General features: G+C 30.1%; 1 protein-coding gene across 10 annotated transcripts in view; it reads left to right on the top strand.

Moving 5' to 3' along the window:
• The window catches only part of Wdr62 (WD repeat domain 62), a 45,712-nt gene that overhangs the window by 14,412 nt on the left and 4,609 nt on the right, over positions 1-26,691 (top strand). For 3 of the 10 annotated variants that reach the window (XM_083102952.1, XM_083102954.1, XM_083102953.1), the window contains exons 3-25: positions 3,990-4,081; positions 9,321-9,543; positions 12,735-12,950; positions 13,025-13,207; positions 13,340-13,500; positions 13,596-13,932; positions 14,034-14,200; positions 14,733-15,057; positions 15,142-15,352; positions 16,594-16,843; positions 16,982-17,438; positions 17,704-17,772; positions 17,980-18,087; positions 18,365-18,534; positions 18,618-18,911; positions 19,033-19,177; positions 19,260-21,669; positions 22,655-22,789; positions 23,805-23,944; positions 24,019-24,223; positions 24,305-24,431; positions 25,590-25,783; positions 26,017-26,037. In XM_083102952.1, the coding sequence (XP_082959078.1) occupies positions 3,990-4,081; positions 9,321-9,543; positions 12,735-12,950; positions 13,025-13,207; positions 13,340-13,500; positions 13,596-13,932; positions 14,034-14,200; positions 14,733-15,057; positions 15,142-15,352; positions 16,594-16,843; positions 16,982-17,438; positions 17,704-17,772; positions 17,980-18,087; positions 18,365-18,534; positions 18,618-18,911; positions 19,033-19,177; positions 19,260-21,669; positions 22,655-22,789; positions 23,805-23,944; positions 24,019-24,223; positions 24,305-24,431; positions 25,590-25,783; positions 26,017-26,037 (6,640 nt within the window). Of the gene's footprint in view, positions 1-3,989; positions 4,082-9,320; positions 9,544-12,734; positions 12,951-13,024; positions 13,208-13,339; positions 13,501-13,595; positions 13,933-14,033; positions 14,201-14,732; positions 15,058-15,141; positions 15,353-16,593; positions 16,844-16,981; positions 17,439-17,703; positions 17,773-17,979; positions 18,088-18,364; positions 18,535-18,617; positions 18,912-19,032; positions 19,178-19,259; positions 21,670-22,621; positions 22,790-23,804; positions 23,945-24,018; positions 24,224-24,304; positions 24,432-25,589; positions 25,784-26,016; positions 26,102-26,691 lie in introns of all 10 variants that reach the window. The other 7 variants (XM_083102959.1, XM_083102958.1, XM_083102957.1 and 4 more) reach the window with 7 other exon arrangements.

Raw genomic sequence — 26,691 nt, 5'->3', positions numbered from 1 at the left:
ATTAATATATATTATTTCCGACAACCTCTTCCTCAGGACAGGCTCCTCATTCACAATTTCCACCTTGTTCCAATCAAACTTACGATTAAGCAGTTTGTGCTTCGTTACCGAATGTTATATAGCATTTCTCTTAATACGATTGCTATATTTCGAAATTCTTGTTTTTAACAGTCAGCCTACATAAGAAACCCACATAAGTTTGGCCTACATAAGAAGTATCGTAATTTATACAAGAAAATCTGTACATCACATTTTTGCAAAATTGTGTCGGTAAAATCTTTATGCACATGCATGAGAGAAAGCAATTTGTTAATGTCAGATATTATTGTTTTATATCAGAGGAAAAAAAGGATGTTCTTGTTTTGAAAATGTATTTAGTTTTAACATGAAAATCTTGAAATGAGATTATATTGCGTTAATTAAAGAAAAATATAATTGCTTGAATAATTGCTTACTTGAATGAAGCCATTTTATATAGTTCAATCGAGAAAAATATATTCTTATGATTTAAGATTTAATTTTCTTGAATGGAAAAGAAACAATGTTAGATAGAAAATAACATTTTTAAATCAAAGATTATAATTTTCTTAAAGTAGAATTAAATAATTATATATTCTTGAGATGACAATTACAATATTAAAATAAGACTATAATTTTGTTGAAATTAAAAATCATTAAATTCTTCTAAGAAGATTATAAATTGTTGCGTATATACGAAACAATGAACGCGTTAGTTTAAGTATATAAGTTTTGATTTGACACTTATTTTTTTTCTGTGTATCGGATTACATGTTTGAACTCAGAAAAATTCGTAAGGAATGTTGAAGAACATGAGACATTCCATGTTATTATTACCAATATTCAAAATAAATTCAACTTTTTTTTTAAATTACATAAGTATACAGCCAATTATAATAATTTAAAAGTATAGAAACTTTAATTTTCTTTATTATATTAATAAGAAAATATGAAGGAAAATAATATATTTAAAAAAATGGTGAAAAATCAGATTTTCTGCTTTTTTTCCCATGAAAAAACTTTTTTTTTTGACATTTGTTTTCTGTTAGAAAAAAAATAGTTTTTCTTACGTTTCTAAACTGACAATTCGAGAAAATTAAGCGAAAAGTTGTGTGTCACGCACGTTTGCCTCAAACATAAGTAATTCAAGCAGACAAGTAGTTTTTGAAATATGCGGGCTGAAATGGCAACATACTATTTACTTTTCATACAACGTTTAATTTACAAATTATTCAAGGTGTGCGAGTTAGATACCTCATTCTGTATATGTATATATATTGTAGATTCACCGATTCTCTCATTCAAACATGACGACATCTATCGCGTTACATAATGCATCACAAATTATATGCGAAGGAGACCTTGTCTCATATCGTTATACATTGCGTCATTGTAATGCTATAAAATTGTGCTATAGTATACGTCCTACGGTTCAATCATTGCAGTACAGTAGCACGTAGTTAAGCTTAGCAAATGGTCAATTTATTATTTCCTCGAAACACAATATTCTAATCATGTTAATCAAATCTTTAAGTCCACGATACGACAATATTACATGTATAAGATATGTTTGAATTATTCGAGCAAATAGGATTAAGTTTTTTGAAATTACAATTATTCTAACGAATTATCTCCTCCATTATAATTATTAATAATTGTTTATTTAATTAATAATTATTATAATTATTAATAATTATTTATTTAATTAATAATTATTATAATTATTAATAATCATTTATTTAATTAATAATTATTTATTTAATTATTAATTATTAATAATTATTTATTTAATTAATAATTATTATAATTAATAATTATTTATTTAATTTGTGAATATGCGTTTGTGTATATGCTATGCATATGTATGAGGTAGAACAATAGAGACTTATCGTTTTCTATGCATTCAATAATAATTTATGGTCATCGCAATGTGGTATGCAATATTACCTGCTTGCACACGTTTCTATATCAATAGAGAGTCTCGAAACATAACTAGTTTACGGAGATCGCCTTATTTGGAGCGTGCATGTCTTGTATCCACGTATGCGGATTATACATATGCAAAACGAAGCGGGGCATTATTTTCACATCGCGCTAATTAATAAAGCTATCGGCGAGTTTTCTCAAACAAATCTTCTACACTTGATCACAATTTTTTCACTGATTGACGGGATACGTTTAGTGACAGATTGCATCGTCATGTGAATTGATTATCTTAATGTTACCTTTACATGTCAAGGAAAGAGGAAGATAGAAAAAAAGAGATATTTGCCTTTTGCATACAAGAACGTCATCTCTAAAAGTGTCTCAACTGGTTTTATATCTCGTGTTATTTATCAAATATTTTAGTTACAAGTATCCAACAATTCAATACGAGGATTTGATTTTTCAAAAAATACACACTATTTCGCAAATTTATTTAAGAAGTTATAAGAGTCTAGGAAATCGAAAATTAGGATATTTCTTAACAGTGTAAAATTTTTACTTAAATAAATAGGCAAATAATGACTTTTTAATAAAAAAATATATTTTTTAAATAAAAGTAATAAAATTAATATAAAAAAGTGTAAGATATTGAAACCGAAAAATAATGATGGCGTTATAAGTAATTATATCACCTGCTTGCACACGTATAAATTATGCAAAATTCGATCTTGATAAATTAGTTAGCTACAATAAAAAGCATCCTTTTATCTTTATATTTGTTATTTTCGATTCACGGAAGGAATTTTTAAAAAATTAATTTTTTTTGTACAATTAAATACATCTAAACTTTTTTTAGATACATCTAAATTTTACTTTTTCATAGCTTGAAAAAATAATAGAAATTGGAAAAATGCTATTGTGGATCGAAAATAATAAGGTTTAAAAATATCAATCATTTTTTATTTTAGATAATTTATGCATCGAGATTGAATCTCTCTCTCTCTCTTAGCCATTGGGCATATACATAATACGATTATTTAGAACGCCATTATTTTATTTTTTTTTGTAATTTTTTATCTTTTATTATATCTTATTTTATTATATCTTTTATTTTATTGTGATTATTAAATTTATTATTAAAAATATGTAAAAGAACTTTATTTATCTATTTGGTTGAATAAAAATTTTACGTGTTAAAAAATATCCTATTTTTTAATTTATTTAATTGAAGAGTTTGTGCATCTCATTTGACGCATTGTCCTAATTGCATTTATAATGATTATTGCGGTTTTGAAACAGGTATAAGATCTAGTCTAATATAATCTTATCTAATAATAATAATATATTGTTGAGCATTAGATTTAATATCAAGTATTTTACAGAAGAGTTGTGAATTATTGAGCAAATTTACATTATATCTTTTATAAAATCTTTGTATAAAATTATTCTTATTTTTTATTGATACAAGTATCACGAAATTAGGATGTCTATTCGCATTTGCACTTATGAATCACACATACAATTCACATTGTAAATACATGATACTGTACATTGCATTGACGTCGTATGGGGATTAATGATCGTCATATGTAAACTGTATACGTAAACGCGAATGTACATGCCGCGAATTTCTGTATACACATCTACGATACTGCGTAATAATTGAGCAGTCCACAGGCTAAAGCGATTAACTATTATTTTATTTTAATTTAAATTTATTATTTTATTTTAAATTTTAGTGCCAAAGCACTTCAAGTGCTTTAGCATAAGAATTTTCAAAAATTCAAAAAATGGAGTTAATCGCTTTAGCCTGTGAACGCATCAATTAACCTTGTAAAATACAGTTATCGTAAATGTTGAAAATATATACATATTTCAAACAATGTGAAAGAAGAAAAATATTATTTGGCTCGCATATATTTTAGTTGAATTATTTCTTCATGCCTTAATAATATATATATTTTTAATTTTTTTTTCTCGAAATTAATTTCGATGGATTAATGGGAATTTTTGCGATTAAAATAAATTTGTTTAATTTGTTTTAGATCAAGTTAGAACGAGTGTTGGGCGTAACTGTATCCAGCAATGCAGCCCTTGATTGCGACACGACCATCGAGCTGGTTGCTTATCCAGCTGGGTAAGCTTGATTTTTTTTTTAATTGATTTCTTTACAATAAAACAGAATATAGATAAATACAATAGGTTCTTAAATCATAATGCGATTTTTCATAAGTTTCTAATAAAAAAAAATAATGAATTGTTTTTTTTTATATAATTTCTTTATTATATAATTCTTTATTATATAAAATCTTTATTATATAATTCATTATAAAATAATAAAAAAAAATAATGGATTTTTTTTTTTATTATTTTATAATAAATTATATAATAAAGCTTTATTAATCATTCATGTTCGCGGTATAAATAAAATTTAAAATTGCTACGCGCCTCGTACATCAATAACAAAAATGATATAATGTTCTTCGTGCAGAATGTTCTATTTCAGATACTCTTCTGAAATTGAGACTGCGACAACATTGACAATGTTTCGATGTCCTACTTTTCTATTAACGTGCATTCGTCACCTAATCTACGCGCTGCGAGAAATATGATTACTAAATTATACGTCGCCATAAAAATTAATGATTACTGCTGATGATTTCTTCAATTCAAATTATAATTGATGATTTACATCGATAATAAATTTCGATGTTGTAAAATAATTTTGTCGCGCAAATGTTTACAGTTTAGTTATGCGAAATGAGTGACACAAGTTTCACAATAAATAATGAACACCTTATATCGACACTACCGCCGTTTTCATTGACAGCTTAATTAGTACAGCGATACAGGATTTTAGAAATAGCCGAATTCTAAATTTTCATATAATAGCTTTCGTTTCTCAAGCGATGACGATGCGGTATTGTGCATATGCATCAATTCGACCGTTTTCACCGCAACTTTCCATAAAGAGCGTTTCTTACCAATCTCTCACAATCTCTTCAGTCTTTCGATTTCACGATTTATTTGCAGTTGATATTAAACTTTTTTTAACGCGTGAAAAGGCATTGAAAAGATTATCGTTATCATTATATATACATCATATGTTGAGAAAACCTTACAAATATTATGTCTCATCATAACAAAGATTAATATTGTTTTCATGAAGATTTAAAAATATTCCCAAATCATATGCACAAATATATGTATATACAAATAATTATTTTCTTCACTTTATAAGAAAAGAGAACGCATTTGCAGAATGAATATTATTGATGTTGTTTCAACTTTCTAGAGAGTTTTTTCTTTATTTGAGAGCCCCACATCAAAGATTACACATTAACGATTGGCAAAATCCCTCTTTATAACGTATATTATATTTATAGTATCATGACACAAATATTGTTTTACACAAAGGATTTACAGTCACTTTATGAATAAAAAAATGCGTTTTTTAAATATTGATTTATAATAAAGCGATTCGTAATAAATAAAATCATCATGAGAGGGAGATAACTATCGTTTTCCGCTGTCTATAGAATCTACGACGAAAAAGAAAAGAAGAATTTTCTGCAAATAAATTAAATAGATATTCCAGAGAGACATTGTAGTCCTGGTTCCGCTCTCGCGCTCTTCGAGAATGCATTTTAACATCTTTCTCACAGTTCTTTTACGCTTTTTATATTTATAACTTTACTGTATAAATTATTACAATATATTATATGTACAACTTTTGAAAAAAAATAGGATGAAAGAAGATATTACTGACAGTATCTACATTATTGTCAATCAAAATTAAATAATTTTTAGAACATGAAAATTACATACAGTGTCCCATTTTAATTAACCACCCCAAAAACTTTTTTATCTGTGATTCTAGAAAATAATGTTTTAGATAAGAGTTTGTAGGTTTAAAAAGATCTATTTACTGATCTTATCAGTTTGATTTTTGGGTGGCGTCAGGACAAGGTTACCTTGAATTTTTTTAATGGAACCCCCTACTTTTATTGCATATTCTTATAGCTTATAGCTATAGTTCATCTCGAGAGCTTTCCAAAACACTCCAAAACATAATAAATACATGCAATCTTTTATTTGTAAAAGGTGACTGCGAAAGGAGTTTGTGTCTGGCAGAAGTATTTATAATCGTCCAGTATTTTCAACATGTCCGATAAAGATGTTCCTACATCCGAGGTGACAGAAACATTTCCATCAATAGCGAACGTACGCTACCCCTGAGAATATATCGTTCAAGAATGCTACGCTGCTGGACACGTGCTGCACGCCAATTAAATTAAGCGTTCTGAAGAAGAGAGCATTCACACATTTTTCAGCCCAACGAGTAATTGATAGAAAACAATATTCGTGAACTAGGAAAATATGTGAGGTGCGAGTGGATTGGGAATCGAACCCAAGTCTTTCACTTTCCGGCAACTGCTCTAAACCACTGAACTACTTAGATCTAATGCCGCTCATTAACACAGTCATACGTGACTCCAGAGCGATGTTGGAATCTCACTCGATGGATGCAATGCCGATTGCCACGGAGAACTCCTAAATGGCCACTTGCTGACCAAATAAGCGAAGGTATTCGCGTGCATTGCATGCTGGCTTCCGACTGATCTTCCTTAAAAACAGCCCAACGCCATGAGTAATCACATCCCTCAAGATCCTTCTGATAAATAATAATATCTGCCGATGGAAAACAGTGACAGATAAGCCCTGAATGGGCCATAGCTACCTTCCAAGTAAAGATAGGAATGAATGTGAATAAAAATATGTAATTTGCAATGAGTTACATATTTTTTCTTAAAAATAATTGTGTTTTTTTTACACCAATTGATTCCTCTCATTATTTTGAATATAAAATTATTGAGATAAGATAATCGAAAAATGAATATTTTACGAGATATTTTATAGTTTATGTAAAATGAAGAAATATTATTTCAGGCCTCATAACTCGGAAAGTACTTAATAAAAGAATATTTTATTATAGTATCTTGGAAAGCTCGAAATGAGCTGTAAGAATATGCAATAAAAGATAAGGGGTTTCATTTAAATAATTCAAGATGTCTTATCCGGACCTTGATGACGCCATCCAAGATCAAACTGATAAGATCAGGTCTTTTTAAACCCTACAACTTTTATCTGAAACATTATTCTCTAGAATCACAAATAAAAAAGTTTTTGGAGGTAGTCAATTAAAATAGGACATTCTGTATATATTGTATTATCTTAACAGAATGCGGACAATTATTGCCAAAATTTTCCCAATTCAATATTGGACTTCACTTTTAGCTTAAAATGAAGTTTATAACGTGTAGATTACGAATATGCAAGTTTCCAGATGAAAAATCACTTGGAATTCACTTGAAGAATATCTGTAAGTGAATTCTTCATAGAAATTCCAATGTTTTGAACGGTTGATTTTTATCTATTACAAGATTATCTATTTTCTTTTGTTTTTGGGAATTGTACATACATGTAAATCAAATGTACATTGTATATACATATATTTGATATAAATTTAAATAAGTTATATAATTTTTTAGTACACTTTAATGCACAAAGAATTAAATTATCTTTTCGAAATGAGACGCATAAAGTTTAGATAGTTTTAAAATTTAAACTATAAATAATAACATATAATAGATTAATTTAATATAATAGATTAATTTATATTAAAATAATAGTTCGAACATATTTCTATTTTTTTTTTTAAATATTAATAATATTTGATAAAAGATTAAAAAATAGATTAAAAAAGAGATAAAAAATAAAAAATAAAAAAAGATAAAAAAAAGAGATTAAAAAATCTGTACTGATTGTTTTCAAGCATTGCAGTGATTTTTATATAAATAAAATATTTTCTATTGATAAAACTCGTTAAATTTATCAAGAAAATAGAAGCGGAAATTTTTTGATAAAGTTAACAAATATTTCCTTGACAAGTGTGAGCTATCCAATCATCATACAAACATTAATTTCTTTTGCGCACACGAAGCTATTATCTGCACGTGCTGTTACATGATTTGCCCATTATGACTATGCGAAAGAAAATGCGATATTAATATTTGTGATGGTACACGTACAGGGCATTAATATTAACTGAGCCAAATTTAAAAAGATTCCATTGCATAAATTCTCAAGCTTAAAAATAAACAGAACGTAATTAATAAACCGCCGAGTTTCTTAAAGACCTCGATGGCTATCAGTGATTTAATTTATCATTATTATATATTTTAAAATATTTAATAAAATATAGAAATTAATATTGAGTCATCATGTATTAATTTCAGAAGACTGTGATCTATCACATGATTGTTATCGTCATTGTCATTAGTTCGCATGCGATTAAATGATTCATTACTGTTCTCGAAGTAATTAGTATAATATTTCGTTTAATATATTTAATATAATTAACCCAATAAATTTTAAATTGATAGCGACTTCAACTTCTCTACAATAAACGGATGTACCTCATGTGCAAGTGAATATATATGCGTTGTATCCATCAGACATGGAGCCTACGGTTTATCACGTATGCCATTGATGCGTGTCGAGCGGTATCTCTTGGCTAGCGTGCTAGTTTTACTAAGCTGCAGGCATAGTGAACGTATCTTCTTCACACGGCCTCATCTTCTCCACACAAGAAAAACCCGTTGGGAACGAAGAAAAGATTAAAATCGGTCCACCCCCTTTCCTTCCCCTCTGCCTTTCCCTCTTCTTTCTCCTTTCTCTTTCGCACACTTTTCTTATTTCTTTTCTTATTTATATATATTTTTTTATCTTTAGATTAGTATAAATTATCAGTTATAAGACGATATCCAATTTTAGTTAATATCGCAGTCGTATTTCTTATTTCTAACGAAAGAAAATATTATAAAAAGCATCGTTTCTTTAAATGTGCGTAAATGGTACACGCACTTTCGGTAAACTTGATGAATTTAGGTTCACTATGTGCGAAAAAATAAAATTAATCGAGTGGCGAGAAATCGCAAGGAAGGAATAGAAAATATTTAACGACATGGCAAACGAGAACTTTAATTTTCGATCCTGCAATTATGCTTGGTGACCGCAAACTGATAAAATTGCGATAAATCAGTGCAATATAAAATTTCTCATATTAAACTATATAATTTCTCATATTAAACTAAATAAAATCGAATTAATTTTTAAATTAATTTTTAAATCTAAATTTAACAGCAAATAATAATATTGTACATTAATTAAAACTTGTCATGCTTATAAAACATTATCGTGCATATTATAGATTGCATTAGAAATTTGCGATTTTACTCTCTTAACGACTATAAAATTGTCTCGATTGGTTGCATTTTACAGATAGTATCTGTTTCTATTGTATTCTATTGCAGCTGCACCGTCGTTCTATTCAATCCACGGAAGAATAGTCAGGCGCATGTGTTGAACGCCTGTCGCAAAACCGTAACTTCTCTAGCGCTCGCCGGAGATGGCAAGCTTCTGGCAACGGGTGAATGCGGTCACATGCCGAACGTCCGTGTCTGGGATATCTCCGATCCGCATAATGCCGTGCAGATCGCGGAATTTGCCGGGCACAAGTACGGCATCAATTGCGTGGTGAGTGCTACGCGCAATATTTCATTGGATATTTTTTTTATTGGATATTTTTATTGATTACAATATATCCAAAAGTTAAAAAAATATTCAAGATCTTGCGAAGGGGACTTGAAGATTAAATTATAAAGAAATATGTAAGAAAAAAAAGGTCCAAATGATAAATCGTAAAATTAATTGAATAAAAGGCTAAGGACCAAACGTTAGATGTTGAATAAAAGCGATTTTAACGTACTAAAAATAACATTTTAAAATGTTATTTTTTAGCACGTTAATTTTAAAAGATAGCTTATATGCTCTTTATAATTTATAAAATTAATTGAATAAAAGGCTAAAGACCAGACGTTAGATGTTAAATACGTAAAAGCGATTTTAATGTGCTAAAAATAACATTTTAAAATGTTTATTCAGTCTTTTATTCAAGCGATTTTAATGTGCTAAAAATAACATTTTAAAATGTTTATTCAGTTGTTTATTCAGTCTTTTATTCAACTAATTTTATAAATTATAAAGAGCATATAAGCTATCTTTTAAAATTTTTAAATGAGAATGAAAGTATACTATTTTGCACAATATGCCGATGATATAGATTACGAATTCTTGAATTATATGATTACTTTGGAACTGATAATGTGCGCTGAGGTAATCAAACACATCATGAAATAGAGATTTGTTATCAATTCTTTACAAAAACTTACATAGTGTAGATCATCTTAATTTTAACATATGTTGTAAAATTCATTTTTGAGTAACATGCGCTTGATATCTGTCTAAAGTCGGCAATCTGTTATAAGTTTTGAGATATTTTAAATTAGGATTCAGTAATTATTAAACTACTACATATTAAAAATATATAATAAAGCAGACGAAAAATGACTTTGATTTTATCAATATGATGAAATTCTGAATAATCTTGACAAAAATTTATTTATTATTAATAAAATGAATAAAATTGATGATGCAAAATATTAAATATGTTAAATATGAACCGTTAAATATGATAATTTGAATTTTATCGTACATAAATTTTAATTAGCTATATATTTAAATAAATACGTGGAGAAAAGGCTCTACCCCTCCTTCTATATCATCATTCCTAAACAATGTTAACTCAAATCTAATTTTAATTGTAAATCAGTAGCTTGAGATTAAAATTTTTTCGGGGTGAATGCAGAGAATGAAACAGAATATCATCTCTATTGTCCGTGAATTTACTTTGCAATAAGTATATAAATAATAATTTAATTCTATTATAATGAATATAAATGTGTATACATGTATAAAATTATTAAAAAGATAGTAGGCAATAAATGAAAAATTCCACACATTTGAAATGTAAAAGTTTCAACTTCAGTCAAAATGATTGAAGTTGAAACATATTCATACATTCACGTACATTACATATATATACATTTTTCCAAACATTTATATATTAATTTAATCTATGTATTAAAAAACAGGAATTTTTTTAAGCTTCAATTTTAAACCAGCTTTTATAGTTTCGATTTTCATGTCCGTGAAGACTTTTTGATTGGCACCTAAACTACAACTTGTATCAATTTCAGCTAATTTGACTGAAACCATTTTTAAATTATACGAGATGTTTTCAGTTTGAAAGCTAAAAACTTAATGCTTTAGGTAAAACATACTGATTGGCAAACATGACTAAAAAAAAACATTTAACGCTTCTTATTGTTTTTGCGTACAATACATATACTATGAGAGAATAACATTCTAAGGCATCTGATCATTTTTGTTCTTATTTTTAGTTGTATATTATTAACTAAAAAATTTAAAGTTCTAATTTCAAACATATGTTACTCAAAAATGAACCTTCCACAACATATGTAAAAATTTAAATAATCCTGTTATATAAATTTCTGTAAAGATTTAACAGCGATTTATATTCCTTTAAAATGAATTCAGAACATATTTTCTTTATAAAAAATTTGCTTTCAGCGGAATTTTTAAGTAGTGTGAAAATTTACTATTAATTATTTTAATGACACAAAATGCATGCAAATCTATAAGATTGAAGATTCTTTGAAGAAGAAAAAGAAAATGGACTATTTTTTTATTTTTGCATGTTATATTAGTCTTATTATGTTAGATTTACAGTAAAACCTCTTAATAGTGCGCGGTTCGGATCCTTGAAGGCAATAACGAGATTGCTTCAACTTTATTCCCAAAGTATGAAGTTCAAGATCGTAGCGGTATCGTTTCGTCCACACATTACTTTCCAATACACCACCGAGAGACAGATACGCATTGTTGCGCGGTTAGACCGTTATACCCTCACGTGCATTTAGCACCTATAGGAGAGATTTCGCGTGCTATTTCGAGGTGCACTATTACGAGGTTTCTCTAATATTTCTAAGAACTTTAATTTTCTGATAATTTTCTTATGTTTTCGATGGAAAAGTTGTAAAAAAAATTACAATCCAGATAATTAAATAAATGGAATAAAATTGTCTCTAATCATATCGCTATTAAAAAATATTTATTTTCATATCTTAAAATGAATTTTGATTTTTCAGCAATTTTAGATAAATAAAAATGCTATTATTAGCATAAGATTACATGTATAATTTATGTCACAATTTTTAGATAGAAATTGCTTCATTTTATTCCATTATCTGTTGCAAAAATATAAATTTCTTTTTCTCTTTGCATAAAAAAATATTTCTCTCTTGCTTCCTCTCTTATAATTAAATTATTTCCTATAATATGTACATTATTTCATTACGTATTCGTAATTGCGTAAGAGGAAAGGAAACAACTGTAATTTAATTTAAGCAAAAAACATTTCCACTCACATAACTTAGCTATAATATAAGCTTGCTCTCCAAGCTCAAATCGATCTCCGGCTGCGTCGGCGGATACCGCGTTGCGTACGCACTCTTTTTCTACTTCATCTTTTTGGAACGCGCGTGACTTCCGTTACACATGTGTGCGTGCGTGTGTAATGCGTGCGCGTCCGCATAATTAGATGTATCTCATTAAAAAAATTCTTCTTTCGTTAAACATCGTAAAAAAATGGTTCAGAACCTTTCAAAGAATTATTAACTTATTTTTCAAAGAATATTGTCATGTACTTACAATTAGTGAAATTAATTAATATTCTATACATATTATATAATTAAGCGAATTATAATAAGTACATGTACTAAAACGATGTTGTATTTTTATCTCAGGCATTTTCACCAAGCAACAAGTACGTCGTATCGGTCGGCTCGCAGCACGACATGATCGTCAACGTCTGGGATTGGAGGAACAACGTTAAAGTAGCATCCAACAAAGTTTCGAGCAAAGTGAAGGCCGTCTGCTTCGCGGAAAATGGCAATTATTTCGTTACAGTGGGTAACAGACACGTCAAGTTTTGGTACTTGGAGTATTCTCGCAGTGCCAAGGTAACTTTTAACAATAACTTTCATTGCGGCATAGAGATACATAGCTTTCTAACATATATGGTTCTATTGCACAGTACAAGGAACCTGTGCCTTTGATGGGCCGATCTGCCATATTAGGGGAACAAAGAAATAACGACTTCGTTGACGTAGCTTGTGGCAAGGGGGAAATGGCAGACTCTACGTATGTGATTACCAAAACGGGCCTGTTGTGCGAATTTAATAATAGGAGGCTTTTGGACAAATGGGTCGAACTCCGAGTAAGTTATTCTGGACGCTTAGGACTGTCTTTATACGCAATTACATTGGGATGAAGCAAAAGGAATAAAATATAATCAATCTACTTTAAGTTTATTCATATATAAGTGAGAAGAACTTCATTACATTTTCAGACCAGCAGTGCTAATTGCATGACAGTCGGAGATAAATATATTTTCATCGGATGCGCCGAAGGAATTGTGAGGTGTTTTAGTCCTAGCACGCTTCAATTTATCACTACACTACCGCGGACGCACTATTTGGGGGTTGATGTCGCGCAAGGATTGTCCATCAGGTTCATAATAATATTGCTTCAATTCTCTGATATCTGGTTCATGATATCTGGTCATGCGCGAGACTTATGAATACTTTTTTATTCGTTTTTTCTAGTCATATGTCTCAACATCCATCTAACGCGAGGTATCCAGATACAATTGCGTTGGCGTTCGACGAACGAAACAACAAGCTGACCTGCATCTACAATGACCATAGTATTTACGTTTGGGACGTGAAAGATATCAGGCGAGTCGGAAAGTCGCACTCGTTTCTATATCATTCGGCCTGCATTTGGGGTGTCGAGATGTATCCAGCCGGTCCAGACTCTATCGGTGCAATGCCGCTCGGGAGCTTCATCACTTGCTCCAGCGACGACACAATAAGGATTTGGAATCTGGAAAAGGATATCTCGCCAAATAATACATTGTACAAACGAAACATTTATAGCAACGTCAGTATATAAGAGCGCTTTATCCTTTTTTTGCAAAATATAACAGAATGAGACACAATTGTATAAAGCCGATTTCATAACACTTTTTTTTTTATCAACAGGAATTGCTCAAAGTCTTGTATGTGGATCCAGAATTGACTTATCTGAAGGATCTGGACTTAGCCGCTGCAGGATCCACGGAAAAAAGCGACGCGTCTTATGATGGTCGTAATGGCGTAAGATCTATAAGAGTCAGTCCTGATGGCAAACATCTTGCCTCTGGAGATAGGTAAAATAGAAAAATTTAATTAATACATATACAGCAAATGAAACGCTCTGATATTTCATAACTATCGATTTTATAAAAAAATCTGTTAAAGAAAAATCATAGATGGTCAATTTATTTAGCAATTGTGTCATTTTAAATCTTAAATTTATGAAAGTCGTATGAAGATTGTCTCTATTTTTTAAATAGGAATCCCTATTATCTATTTATATTCTTATAGCTAATGTGGTATTTATGAGTTATGAATCATCAATCAATAGTTTTAAGTTATGAATCATCAAATTTACAATATCACTGGCATTAACAAAACAATATAATATAATAATTAGAACACATTATGTTCTATGACTTTTGTCTAAATATTTTTTTCTAAAATCTATAGTTTTCGAAATTTCAGAGCATTCTGTTACTTCTCCCTTATCCTATACACTACTCCCTTATTCTGTATACATATATAGCTGATCGAAAAAAAAAGTAAATAAAATAATGGAAAAAAAGAGATAAGAAATATAACATTCGTGTATTACTCTTACAGATCTGGTAATATTAGAATTCACGATGTATCTTCGTTAGAAGAATTGTGTTTAATAGAGGCACATGACGCTGAGGTGTTGTGTTTAGAGTATTCGAAATTTTCGCAATACTCGGTAAATGTCCCCAGGCTATTGGCAAGTGCGTCACGAGATAGGTTAATTCACGTTTTTAGCGTGGATCAGGGATATAATTTCTTGCAAACGCTCGACGATCACAGTTCGTCCATTACTGCTGTCAGATTCTTCAACCAATCAAATCAGGATAATCAAATACAGATGGTATCCTGCGGCGCCGATAAAAGTATTATTTTTAGACAACTGCAATCGGTAAATAATTTAATTCAATAATCGATGATCAGTTTCAATTTGTTTTCAAAATAATATATTAATATGATTATCATTTGTGTATAGACACCAGGTGGAATGCCACAATTCGCAAGAGATCATAACGCTCAGGGAAAAACTACTCTGTATGATATGGAAGTCGATTCTGGACAAAAGCATGTTTTAACTGCGTGTCAAGATAGAAACATTAGAGTTTACAATGTTGCAACGGGTAAACACAATAAAACTTTTAAAGGCTCCGTTAGTGACGATGGCTCACTAATCAAAGTCGTTCTGGGTAAGATAATTAATAATTGTTCTATTATAATAGTGAAAAATTCCCTAACAAAATCAATATTGAATAAAATTAATAAATATTAATACTAAATACATATAAAAATACAATAAAACCATTATAATTATTGCTTCAAAGGACTCAAAGAGTGAAAAATTCTTGGAAAAGAATGCTTGTAGAATCCGTCCTCCTATTATAGCGTGAAACTCGGTGCATTTTGCATGCATTTGCGCGGAATAATTATGTACAGTTGCGTAAGCAAAGCTGTCAGCATTCCCGAGAATAATTAAATATTCATAATTTTTATATACAGTACCCTCCATAAGTTTGGAAACACTCTATAAAGGTATACAATATAAAGAAAATAGCTTTAATTTCTTTGATATTTGCCGGATGTTATATCCTTCTTCTTGTAAAGTAATAATCTTGACTCGCAATTCATATGGAATCTGGCACGTCGGAGCCATTTTTAATGATTGTAGTAATTTTTATTACTTTTACAGAAACTAAAATCAAACTGCACTTAAATTAAATTCTTATTACTCTGATGTATGTTTCTAATGCGCGTAAACATTACGGGCATTCCACTACAGCATCTGATATGCTGTAGTAGCACTAATTGGCAGAACAAATCAACGCGCGAAATTTAACTCCGAGCAGTTCGGTGCCGCGTAATAATTATTCGACATATTTTCGGTATAAACAGGCGTCATATCATCATTTAAACGTCTTGCAATATATTCATATGAAAAATCTGCACAGATTGCTGCTATGCGATTGTTTATCTGTAAAATGGAATGTGTTTCCAAACTTATGGAGGGTAGTGTATATATATATATATATATGTTGCTACATACATTATCATGTAATTTGCGTAATTTATGACATGAAAATAACATAATTAATATTAGTAAAATTTAGAAGAGAAATTTAAAAAATAAAGATCTAATTTATGGAAGCTCTACTGTAATATAATTATTTATTTTTTGGAATTATATTTTTATATATTCAACAAATGGATTAAATTTTCATTAAAATCATATTTTTATGGAATCATATTTTTATATTACAGAAATAAATTAAAATTCTCTTAGTAAAATTCTAAATTACTTAAATTTATAATTTTCCAATCTTGCTGTTTAAAAAAATTCATATATTAAAAAATAGAAATAAAATAAAATAGCTATTTATTTTGAATTGCTTCAATCTACAAATGTTTTATTTAATGTTTTATATATTTTCAGATGCGTCCGGTATTTATGTAGCTACCTCATGTACAGACAAAACGCTTTGCGTATACGATTATTACAGCGGTGAGTGTATGGCCACTATGGTCGGTCACTCGGAACTGGTGACAGGTTTACGTTTCAGTCCGGACTGTCGTCACCTCGTATCTGCGAGCGGCGATGGTTGTGTGTTCATATGGCGCGTTCCACATGATATGGTTGTGACCATGCAAGCTCGTCTAGCTCAACAAGCAATGCGTGCCGGCAAGTGAGTAATCCCTTTTTCTTGCCTCTACACTTTTATATATATATTTTTATTTATTTATTTATTTATAAATCTTATTGATTTATATGAAAGTCGCAACTTCAATTAAAAATTGTATTATCGGATATGTTGTATTCGTAGGAGACTGCCTCAAGTCAATGTTAGTAGTATTGATATGCGATTGGACAAAGAAACTTTCGGATCACCCCCACCGGATTTCCTTGATCCCAATGCGAATCCGACGCCTCAAGGTATCGGCATGGATTACAGATTTAGCGTGGGTCAATTGCCATTATGGGCGAAGAAACAAATAAATACCGCAAATACTGATGATAGCGCGGTACTTGACTTAAATGTCAGGTCCCTCAATGTTGATCTACCCAAAGGAAGATGGGCACAAAGAGTTCAAGAGAGCGATGGTATCACTGTAAAATCCGTCTACGATAGTGATGAAGTTATACCGTTTCCTCCTTCTCGTAGTGCTATTGATTCGGATGGCGGTGGCGGTGGTGGTGGTTCGAAGGATAGCTCCATCGACAGTGGCACGGAGACGAAATATAGCAGTGAATATCGCCGAGAAACAACAATTAGTAAAAGAGTTAGTATTATTATAAAATATATATTTAAATAGATATGCAAATTAAGTATCTGATTTTTGACATTTATTAATCACATTCTCTATAATTATCATTTTCATTTGAAGACAATAATATGATAGTATAGAATAATATAAATAATAATATGAATAATGAATAATAATAATATAGAATATAAATGAGTGATATAGATGTATAGCTTATAAAATAAATTACTATTGCATTTTTTAATTTGCGAACAAAATATTAATTTAATTGGGATTTTAGGGAGAGGGAGAAAACATATTTCAGCCTTGTCCCGAAAGTTACAAAGAGATAGAAAATGAGACAAAACAGGTACTAACTAAATTATGAATATTAATATCATTTAATCGCATGCACTTTTGTTTTTCTAATTTGATTTTACTAAACAGATATTTTATTTGATTATATTTTACTTTGCTCTTGTCTTTTTAATCTTCTTTTTTTTTATTTAAATTGTTCTTTATCTCACCATCATATTTGTGTTTTGCTAAATATATTTCATTTCGCTCGCTGGCGTAGATAATTGATGATAAGGTAACAATAAGAAACAGTATCACGGAATTAACACGTCAGTCAAGGAGTCGTCACCACACCGATGATAGCAGCCTTGGCAGCTTTAAATTTGAGGTACAACGTCGTAAACGTAAAGCTTTGAAAAATAAAGTTTTTTAGAAATCATTATTTAAAGATAGCTTTCTTATGATATAATTTATAAAACCGCTTTTCTTAACATAATAAAATGCACCATATATTGTGTAAATAACAAATATTCATAATGATATCATGATTTTAATTAATATTATTTTATTAATTATAGGTTATCTATATATTTAATTGTTAACTGTTATGTCTATTATTAATAACAACTCACCATATTCTTATCAAAAAATATTATGTCATTCAGGATCATGAAAGCACTGAACATGATGGAGATGTTGAGGATTATTCCGAAGGAGAAAATGGAACGACTGGCTCTGAGAAATCACATCATAGATTAATATATTATCCTCCATCAGAAGATGTTATATCAAATCAATTCACTGTTAATGCAATAGATGTTGAGGAGCTTCGAAGGTTTGTTCTTAATTTGTTAATATATTCTTTTTAGGATTGTAAGTATCTTATGAAATAACGCAAAGTATACTTTGAATGCAAAGATCGCAAAGGCGGCAAAAAAGATTGAAGAACGCAGAAAAGGAGAGTCGGACGAGCGAATTGACCGCGTCTGGAAGTCAAGATGAATCTGATTCGGAAGGTGGTGCGTCAACTCCTAGCGCCGAAAGAAATCCATTATCCATATTATCCGAGGCTAGTTCAGAAGGTTTCGATCAGCTCGCTAAACAGAATCATAGGGAAAAATATTTGAAAAACGCCTTCGAGTCACTTAGTGGAGCTGAGGAACCTGTGAATCGTATAAAAACGACGAGTATTAGTTCCCAATTTCATGGAAGGTAAAATGAAATGTAATTGTGGATAGAATAAGATTTAACGAATACTTGAAATTTTATTGATATTTAATAGTTTCTAATTATTGTTTAAACTGATTAAATTGATTAAACTGATCTATTGTAGACTTAGTGGCGGTGAAGGTAGCACCACAATACGTAATGTAACAGTAGTTAACGCAACCAAACACGCGAGAGGCGATGTCGATGTAGTGAAGAAACGGGAAGAGTTGCAAAGAAGGATAGAGGAGACTAGAAGGAAATTACAAAGTGTAAATAATAATTATTTTTTGCATAGAAAAAACGAAATATAATATAAGACTTTCGATAACTTCGATTATTATTTATATACAGGTCGGCTACAGATCATCATTGAAATCGAGCCAGAGCATATCCGATTTGAGCAGTCATATACAAACGAAGCATCATCGTTCGAGGCTCACAGGTAACAGATTCGGTCAGAAAAATCAGTTTTCAAAACCGACTAATCCCTGCAAACCTATGCTAAATCCAAAGTCCACATTTAAACCTCAACAACTTACTAACAAGGTTCAAGGTATGGGAAATGCATTATCTAAACTAGAGGTACCAAATGAAAACTGCTTACCAAAAAATCAGACTATATTATGTATTGATGAAAAAACAAAACCAAATCTTAACCGTCCATTAACATTGACATTAAAGAAAACTGAAAAGTATAAGCTGTCCTTGAATAAGGCTAATCAATCTTTGCCCGAATCTCCTGTATGCGAGGAATTGAAATTACTGAAGGAGCAATGTAAGAAGAGCAATGGAACTCGGTTTGCGAGATTTGCTCAGAAGAGGAAATCTTGCAGCTATTTCATCGGTCTGGATGAAGATATGGAGAACATCGCGAAATCCGTTGAAAGTTTACCTGCTATGAACGAGCGTAACATGGAAAATCTCAAAGAAACCATGGACGATGCAGAGGAAAATGGCAATTTCAGCGACGATTCCTTGGAGGGGGATTTTAAAAATCCGCCCCGACGTTGCGTTAGTGATTATCAGATCAACGTTCATATGGACGACCATAGAAATTATACAAATTATCAGAATTTTCAAAAGAAAATTTTAACTGGCTCTCAGGAAAGCATACTTTCCGACGCCTCTATTGAGTCATTCTCCAAAGAAAGTGTCGATATAGATTACACTCATTATGATCACGATAGACATTCAAGTGCGAGTTTCTTTTTGTCTCGGCGTAAGATGCAAGCGGGTAGAAGTCAAGAAAGTATATTGACCGATGAATCGGATTATCAGATATTTCCATTGCGCGAGAATACCGCACACCGAAGCACAGAAAGTGTTTTAACTGATGATTCCGATTCTCTGGTGAAATCTGCGCCTTTGGAAATGTTGTTCGATTCGCATTACAAACGAAAGAGGCAAAATTCCGAAACCTATAGCGAAAACCCCGATAATGCTATACGAACTGCTGTAGATAATACGCAAGATTCCGTTAACGAGAATGCATTGTATAGAACGGTATTTAGATCAAAATCTTTGCAAGATACCAGAATTAACCAAACGAAGAACGACATAAATTTTATGGAAAATAATGCGTCTCCGGAAACTCGCGTTTACTATGAATTTAATTTTGATAATGAACATAAGAAAAATGTAGATCCGACAATTTACGGCAAATCAGAAACAATCTCGCGTAGCAATAGTTTGAAAGTGCCTGTGAAACCGGAATCGATGATGATTTTGAATAACTTTGTTCCTCATAAACCACCGAAACCTAAAAGAAATGTATCTCGTACGCAGAGTATGCGTAACAGAATTAAACCAAGCTGGAAGTATATCGATACGCCATCATTATCTGCTGTAAAAAGTACCGCCGATTCCGATTATATAGCGCTTTCCATGAATTCGTCCTATTCAGAATATCGAATTGCGCGAAACGATTCAGAAATTAAACGAGATCCAATTAGTACCGAGACAATGGAGCAAGTTCTGCAATCTGCGAACTACCCGCAAGAATCTGACAACGATAAAGACACCAGACACAAGTTCTACAGTTTACAAGCTCATTGCACTGATAACAATACTGTATTGCAAGATAAATTTTTACGTGACAGGAACGATTCTTCGCATTTAATGAAGAATCGTTATCTAGGAAAAACTCATCATACGATCGAGAAGCAAAGCGTGTCTTCCGATAAGAAACAAAACTGCTTCGAAAATGAAATTCCGACGAAAGATACGGAAACTTATGACTCGTTAGAGCCTAGTGGGGCCTCCTACGATTTACAAACAATAGCACCGCGACCCGATAGTTCAACTTTACAATCTACCAATAAACGAATTGACAACCTGGACGCAAACATGGATATCAGGATAACTCGCGCCATCGAGGGTACCGTGAAGTTACTTTCGAAGGAATTTGAAAATTTAGTGAGACAGAAACAATATTTTATGAAGGAGAAGTGTTTGCGAATGACGCAGTGTCAAGATAGGAGCGAGAACTTCGCTAAATTGCAGGCCGAACGAGAAAATAAATTCTGTGTCAATAAGCGCGATGTACAATTACATTCCTGCGGCGAGGACTGCGATTGCGTCGATACATCGGCAATGGACAGATCGCTGATGGAGAGCGGCTCCTCCACGTCTGCTTCAAGTTGCACCAATTCACCAAAGAGAATGTGGCCGCCCGCTTCGCGATGTCAAAGTTACATGAAGTGGACAAAAACTTTGCCGACGATCAATCAAGCAATTCTTCCTACGAAACATCCTTACGCAGGTATTGAGCAAATAGAAAATGCTTGCGTGTATTTTTACATGTTATTGGAATTGTTATAGTTAGTTTATAAATACGAAAATCGACAAGGAATTTATGTTGCGATTACAGTGCACTAGTAAATCGCATCAGCACGTTACATCATTACAGAAGAAATATGTTAGACATATACGTACTATCCATGTGAATGTAAATACAATTATTACGTCCAATTTTATTTCAAGGCAACAGCAACTTACTTTTCAGTTTTGAATGCTTTTAATTGTTAGGATATAATTTCATTAATATTATTATTATTTTCATTTGGCACGAAATGCAATTGCACATGCTTTTATCATTAAATATAATATTATCCTTTTTTTTTTTTCCTTTATCACTATCCTATTTTTTTACTATCAATTTTTATTTTATATTTAACATTAATGCAAGAAACTCGATGTCAAAACAATTCCTGTGTTTAATTCAAAAAAATTTGCAAAACTAGTATTACGCTTTAAACTTCAATGTTTTAATAAAATATTTAAAATATATTTTAAATATTTTAAATATTTTAACATATCTTATATTCGTTTTTATATTCTTATACATGCTATTAATAAAAGCAAATGGTTTTTATATTGCAATTTATTTAAGAACTTAGAAGACAAGCTTAATTTTCGAGACAAAAAAAAGAAGAAATGTCCTGTTTAAAATCATCCGATAGAAAAAATAAAAAATAGATAAAAAAGATTTGTTTGAACAGATTTGGATATTTTATTATTTTATTATATTTTATTATAATCGTTTTAAATAAGATATAATTATATATTAAAAAAAAAACAAATAACAATAACAACAATATAATACAAATAAATAACTCTTCTATATCCCAATAGAAATACAAAAAATTACAACAAAATTTCTTTCTATCGTTTCTATCAATTTTTTTAAGCAGGGTATATTATATAAATAGTAGCTATTAGTGCATGTGTGTGCACGTTGTCAACAGTTGGCAGTAATGGGACAAGAATTTCGTCAAAAGTTATTGATAGCGAAGAAGAAGGGGGTGGCATGAGACGTGCCTGTTCGCTGAGTGATCTTTCCATCAACCCCTCAAATAGGTTACTGCATGGTCCTGTGCAAGGTATCTTTTATCATTCTGTATAGATAATGTATATCTTGAAATTTTGATATATGCTTCTATAGTATATTATGAATACTATCTATGAATACTATTTATATTTAATACATTATACATATGTTCCATTAAAATAAAAATTTAAAATTAAATGATAAAATTAAAATTAAATGTTAAATGTTCTATTATATAATTATAATGAAATTTCTTGAGCGCACTGTACAGGGCTAAAAGCAGTGTCACATGTTTATTAAATATCACATTTGATATTTTATAATATCCTTATATATGATCTTACTTTAATTATTATTTGCACGTATATTCATTATAATAATTATTCATGTTTAATCAATAAAGAATATGAGCATAGAATTGTTACATGTATTATGAAATTGTCTTTGTACAATGCACTGAATGCGTGAACTTTAAATTATTTAATTAATCAATTTTTTATATTTCTCTCCCTCTCTCTCTGATATTTTTTTAAAGGGCAAATGTTCGACATATTTTGATATTTAGAATTAATTTAGAATAATTTAGAAATTTAGAATATATATAGAATTCTCGTCTCTATTTGAACTCAGAAACATGTTACAATTAAGTTCTTTCTGTGAGTTTTTGATACATATATACAGCGTTCGATTTAATTTGTCAAACTATATTATATAAAATGTGGTCTCTTAAACGAAAAAGTAAAAACAAGATAATTAATAAGATGACCTAGGAAGTTTTAAATACGTCCATTTATGATTCTGGAAAGTAGAAGAAGAGATAGAAGAAATTTTTTAAATGAAATCATTGATTGATTAATATAATATTATTTATCCTTTCAAATAGTGCAAATTTTAGTGCATTTTTTCCAAAATTTTTTTTACATCTTCGGAAACAACGAAGATTTTAGTTCGTAATAAATGCATGTATTCGCGCATGTAAGAATGTGTATATGTGTGTGTTGTACGCATATTAAAAGAATATATAAATTATGTCCGAGAAGATTTCTTTTTCTAATTAGTGATAATAGTTTCAGGAAAATTAGGAAATAAAAACATAAACACAACGTCAAGAACAGGTTCTGGAAGTGCCAATCTTAGCAGTCAATCCAAACATGCTTCAGGAAAGACACATATAACAAGAAGCAGCAGCGTTGGTGTTTTAAACCAAGTAAGTTTTTGTAACATACCCAAAAAGAACTAAAAGAAATTTACATCAAATAAAAATTATGATAATTTGTATAGAGCGATTCAGAATCGGATGCTGGTACAGTAGGGGGAAATAGTAGAGGATGGAATAGTCAATCCACCAACAACAGAATGAGCGGTTTAATGAGGCCAACGATTAGTTCTCAAAACAAAATCAATCATCAAAATAAATCAAGCTCTTCTGGTAGCAATGTTTCGTCAATTTTGAGAAGACGTGGAATGCAAGGAGCTTTCTCAACTAGTATTTAAATTTCTACTTTTCAAAAGACATACAAATATTATATTTTGTTATGTTTATTTAAAATATATAATTGTTTTGCAGTTAATCTAAGTCAAGTAGGAAATCAAGAAGATTCCAGTTCAGAGGATACCTCTTCGAATGGAAATGGAGGGAAACCGGCGTTACCACCAAGACCTAGAAGTATTAGTATTGATCATTCTTCTGCTAGGTAAGGATTTGATAATTTAAATATTTCTTAACTTTTATAACAACGAAATTTCCAACAAATATATAATAAAATAAAACATTAGTAATTTAATACATACATATACAGGATGGGGCATTTTAATCGCCCCAGGCGGATATCTGGAAAACTAAGAGAGATACAGAAAAATGTTTCATACAAAAGTTATATGGTTCGGAGGGGGACATAAGATGGTGCCATTAGTTTGACCTTGAAGAGTCATTTGAAGGTCACGTGAAGGTCACTTCAATTTTTTTAAATGGAACACCCTATATATTTTTGCACATTCTTGTAGCTTATCTCGAGAGCTTTCCAAAACACTATAATTAAGTACCTTTTCGTTAAGTACTTTTTGAGTTATGAGGCTTGAAATAATTTCTTAATTTTACATAAACCGTAAAATATATTGTAAAATATTCATTTTCGATTATCTTACCTTAATACTGTTATGTACAAAATAATGAGAGGAATCAATTGGTGTAAAGAAAACACATAGTTATTTTTAAGAAAAAAAATGTAATTGTTAATTGCAAATTACATTTTTTTTTTTCGAAACAATTATGTGTTTTTTTTACACCAATTGATTCCTCTTACTATTTTGTACATAAAAGTATTAAGGTAAGATAATCGAAAAATGAATATTTTACAAGATATTTTACGGTTTATGTAAAATTAAGAAATGATTTCAAGTCTCATAACTCGGAAAGTACTTAATGAAAACTAACTTAATTATAGTGTTTTGGAAAGCTCTCGAGATGAGCTACAAGAATATGCAAAAGCATATAGGGTGTCCCATTTAAAAAGTTGGAGATGACCTTCACGTGACCTTCAGGTGACTTTTCAAGGTCAAACTAATGGCACCATCTTATGTCCTCCTTGAAACCATATAACTTTTGTATGAAACATTTTTCTGTATTTCTCTTAGTTTTCCAGATATCCGCCTGGGGCGATTAAAATGTCCCACCCTGTATACATACGTTTAGCAAGTAAAATGCGTGCAATAAACAAATTACTAAATAATAATAAATTTAGTAGTTTAACATACTTAATTTTTATCCATATATGTAAAATTAAAAATTAATATTAAATATGTTAAACTATAATTTTATATATATTAGCAACTATATTATATATTTTGATTAGTTTAAGTTTACCCAGCACAACAATGAGAAGATCTGGGTCGACAATTATTATAACAAATGGTCGGAGTGGTGCTAGTATCATTGAACAAAATGGAAGCAAAATATCCGCGACAAATAGAAATCAACTGGAGCCTAGTCCACACGAGTTACCAGTCAAAGATACGGATCGTACTATCGATGTAGCTAGTGCCGAATGTGAGTATCCAAAATTCATTTAACATAAACATGTAATAATATATCAATCATCTTTTCATCATCATGCAAAAGTATAAGCATGCAAGATTGCAGGAACAATAATACTAAAAAATCGTTTTTTTCCATAATGTGATATTTGTATGACTGCAAATAATTGGTGATTAATTGGTAATTGGTTTTTCTTTAATTAATAGATCATATACCGATATCTAATATCAATTTTATTCTTGCAGTAGGCATGGATAAAACATTAGGTAATCTAAAAACGCCTGTTAAAAATGATGTGCCGCGAATATAATTTCACTGTATCCAAAATTTGTAAGTGATCATGCTATGATAGGAAAATTATCAAGCTCGTAACAGTTTACGAAACAGATATAACTATAAATGCTGCATGTGTTGCACAATGAAATTTTATGAATACGATATACTATCAAAATAACAAATATACGCTTTGATTCAAAATATTCATTTTATTAAATACTTGTTTTTATTTATTTATAATCTTGTTATTGTATTGTTTAGCAAAGAATTTTTCATCTATTATATTATCTAGATATTCATATAGTTATTTAGTTTATCTTTTAATTTATATTATTAATTTTGTACATATTATGTATATATGTGGATGTATGCACAAGATGTTCTATTTTCAAAGTAACATTCAAATATCTACAAAAAAAAAGAGTTATACAAAACAATATTTTAAAAAAGTTCTGAAGGCACATAACATAGTGATTTTGAACATTTTATAGATAATAATTTTAAAGATTATTTCAAGATTAACTTGATTTTTAAAAATATCAATTGATATTTTTTAAATAAATTAACATTTTATTCTTCAAATCCTTTTATTTAAAACAGTTTTTAATTCGTTCATTAGTTTAAAAGTTATTTAACAAAAAACT

The sequence above is a fragment of the Camponotus vicinus genome, unplaced genomic scaffold, assembly GCF_025532165.1.
Source record: "Camponotus vicinus isolate PSW18456_S1 unplaced genomic scaffold, iyCamVici1.0 SCAF_6, whole genome shotgun sequence".
Classification (NCBI taxonomy): domain Eukaryota; kingdom Metazoa; phylum Arthropoda; class Insecta; order Hymenoptera; family Formicidae; genus Camponotus; species Camponotus vicinus.
This window is presented reverse-complemented; position numbering and strand designations above follow the sequence as displayed.